The sequence below is a fragment of the Hyposmocoma kahamanoa genome, unplaced genomic scaffold (assembly GCF_003589595.1).
Source record: "Hyposmocoma kahamanoa isolate Upper Pololo Valley unplaced genomic scaffold, ASM358959v1 114, whole genome shotgun sequence".
NCBI lineage: Eukaryota > Metazoa > Arthropoda > Insecta > Lepidoptera > Cosmopterigidae > Hyposmocoma > Hyposmocoma kahamanoa.
In genome coordinates this window covers 2247724-2249397 of record NW_020653383.1, presented here as the reverse complement: position 1 = coordinate 2249397, position 1674 = coordinate 2247724, and the positions used below count along the sequence as shown (strand labels likewise).

At 36.3% G+C, this 1674-nt stretch overlaps 1 protein-coding gene across 1 annotated transcript in view; it reads right to left on the bottom strand.

Annotated features, from left to right (window-relative positions):
- Window positions 1–303, bottom strand: part of LOC113239659 (pancreatic lipase-related protein 2-like) — a 10466-nt gene extending 10163 nt beyond the window's left edge. Inside the window, exon 1 of the mRNA XM_026476736.1 lies at window positions 188–303. Within this exon, the coding sequence (XP_026332521.1) occupies window positions 188–215 (28 nt within the window). The 5' untranslated portion in view covers window positions 216–303. The remainder of the gene's footprint in view (window positions 1–187) is intronic.
- Window positions 304–1674: the final 1371 nt, after the last annotated feature.

The window sequence follows — 1674 nt, the reverse complement described above, 5'->3', positions numbered from 1 at the left end:
TAAGGGACACGACATGTTCGTCCCGCCACATGATATCATAAAAAAATCCATAAGTCTTTGTTGAAATTTGAATTTGTAAAACTGGATAACTTTTTTTCTATGATAACAATATTTTTTGTTAAGAATAAAAATGCAATGTGACTTAAATTATGTATCCGGTAGTGTATTAAGAAGAAAATATATTTACAAGGATTGGCAACGGAATCCCGCAGCATCTCCAACAAGGAGCCGAAAGAGAGACTTCTCGGCACTGTTTGCTGAGGCAGGGCGTACAGGCTCGCTACAATAAAGATCTTGTACACGTATACTATTTCGAATGGTGCTACTGAAACAAAGTAATTATGACGTTATTACTTACATACTTATAGGTTTGACCGTTTGACCTTATGATTGTAACATAAATAAATTAGAAATCGATTCACAGCGTCAATTTTCAACGGTGGCCGAGACAATTAAAGCTGATTTAATGTCACCATGTATTTATTTATTTATTGTAAATATATTTACACGTTATTACACTCAAGAAACTAGTGCACCATAAAGCTGAACTAACAAGAACTAATAAGAAGAAAGAAAACACAGTGTCAGCAGTAGTGAAAGAGTTGGTGCAGGAAAGTACTGACACCTTACCTATTTCTACCGCCAAGCAGTAATATGAGCATTACTGCGTTCCGGTTTTAATGGCGAATGATACACGAAAAATTACAGGCACATAGGACTTGTCAATTTATATCTCAGGGTGACGGGCGTAGTGGCAGAACCCCTCATATCTTTGTGATTTAAAGCTCTGAGTGGCACTGCAACTGCTATGGACAGGCGTGTCGCTTACCACCAGGCGCATGACTTGTTCGTTTTGTGATACCAAGTAACGGCACTTGGTATTATAAAAAAATCGATGTATAAGTACTGCTGTGTTACAACTTGTACGTACAACTAAAATAATAATGTGACAACCCTGCGCTCCATGAGTCGTGATTGCACTGTCTGTATATACTATGGTATTTATGTATTGTGTATTGTAAGTCAATGATTGTGTATACTTAAGAATTTTTCGGACACTTGCTTTTTTAAAAACACTAAAGTAGAACGTCCGAGTACCAAAAGTGCTTAGTTAGAGAATTACGTGAAGAAAATATCTGTGATAACAGAAAAGATAATACATATCGTCGGAAAAGGTGAAACCCTTGAGCCCGCTTTGGGTTACAATGGTCAACTGGTAGAAGCCCTTTTCTCAGCGGAGACCCGTACAAATTAATGGGACGAATATAAGTTGGTATAGTTCAGCAGCGCAATTAAAGTCCTTCCTTAAGGGTATAATATTAGAATATCTCGATACAAACGAAGTTTTGTCCTATTTACAAACCGCAGTCAATATGCATGATTTACAAACTAATATCAGGGTTCGAGGCTTATATTTTTTTATTTACACTAGATTGTTCAAAATTGTAAGGGATCACTAGTACATTTCTATCCAATTTTAGGCAATTTTTTTGAAAGCTTTACAATATATGTACATGTTTCCACGAACATCAAATGACGAAATGACCTACGGACCCGTCGCGCGGTTCTTGATACTCCCCTTAATTAGTCTTAATGAGGATAATATTTCTTCCTTCAGGATATAATTAATATGGCAGTAATTTTATTACGGATATTAAGAATAAGAAGCTGTGG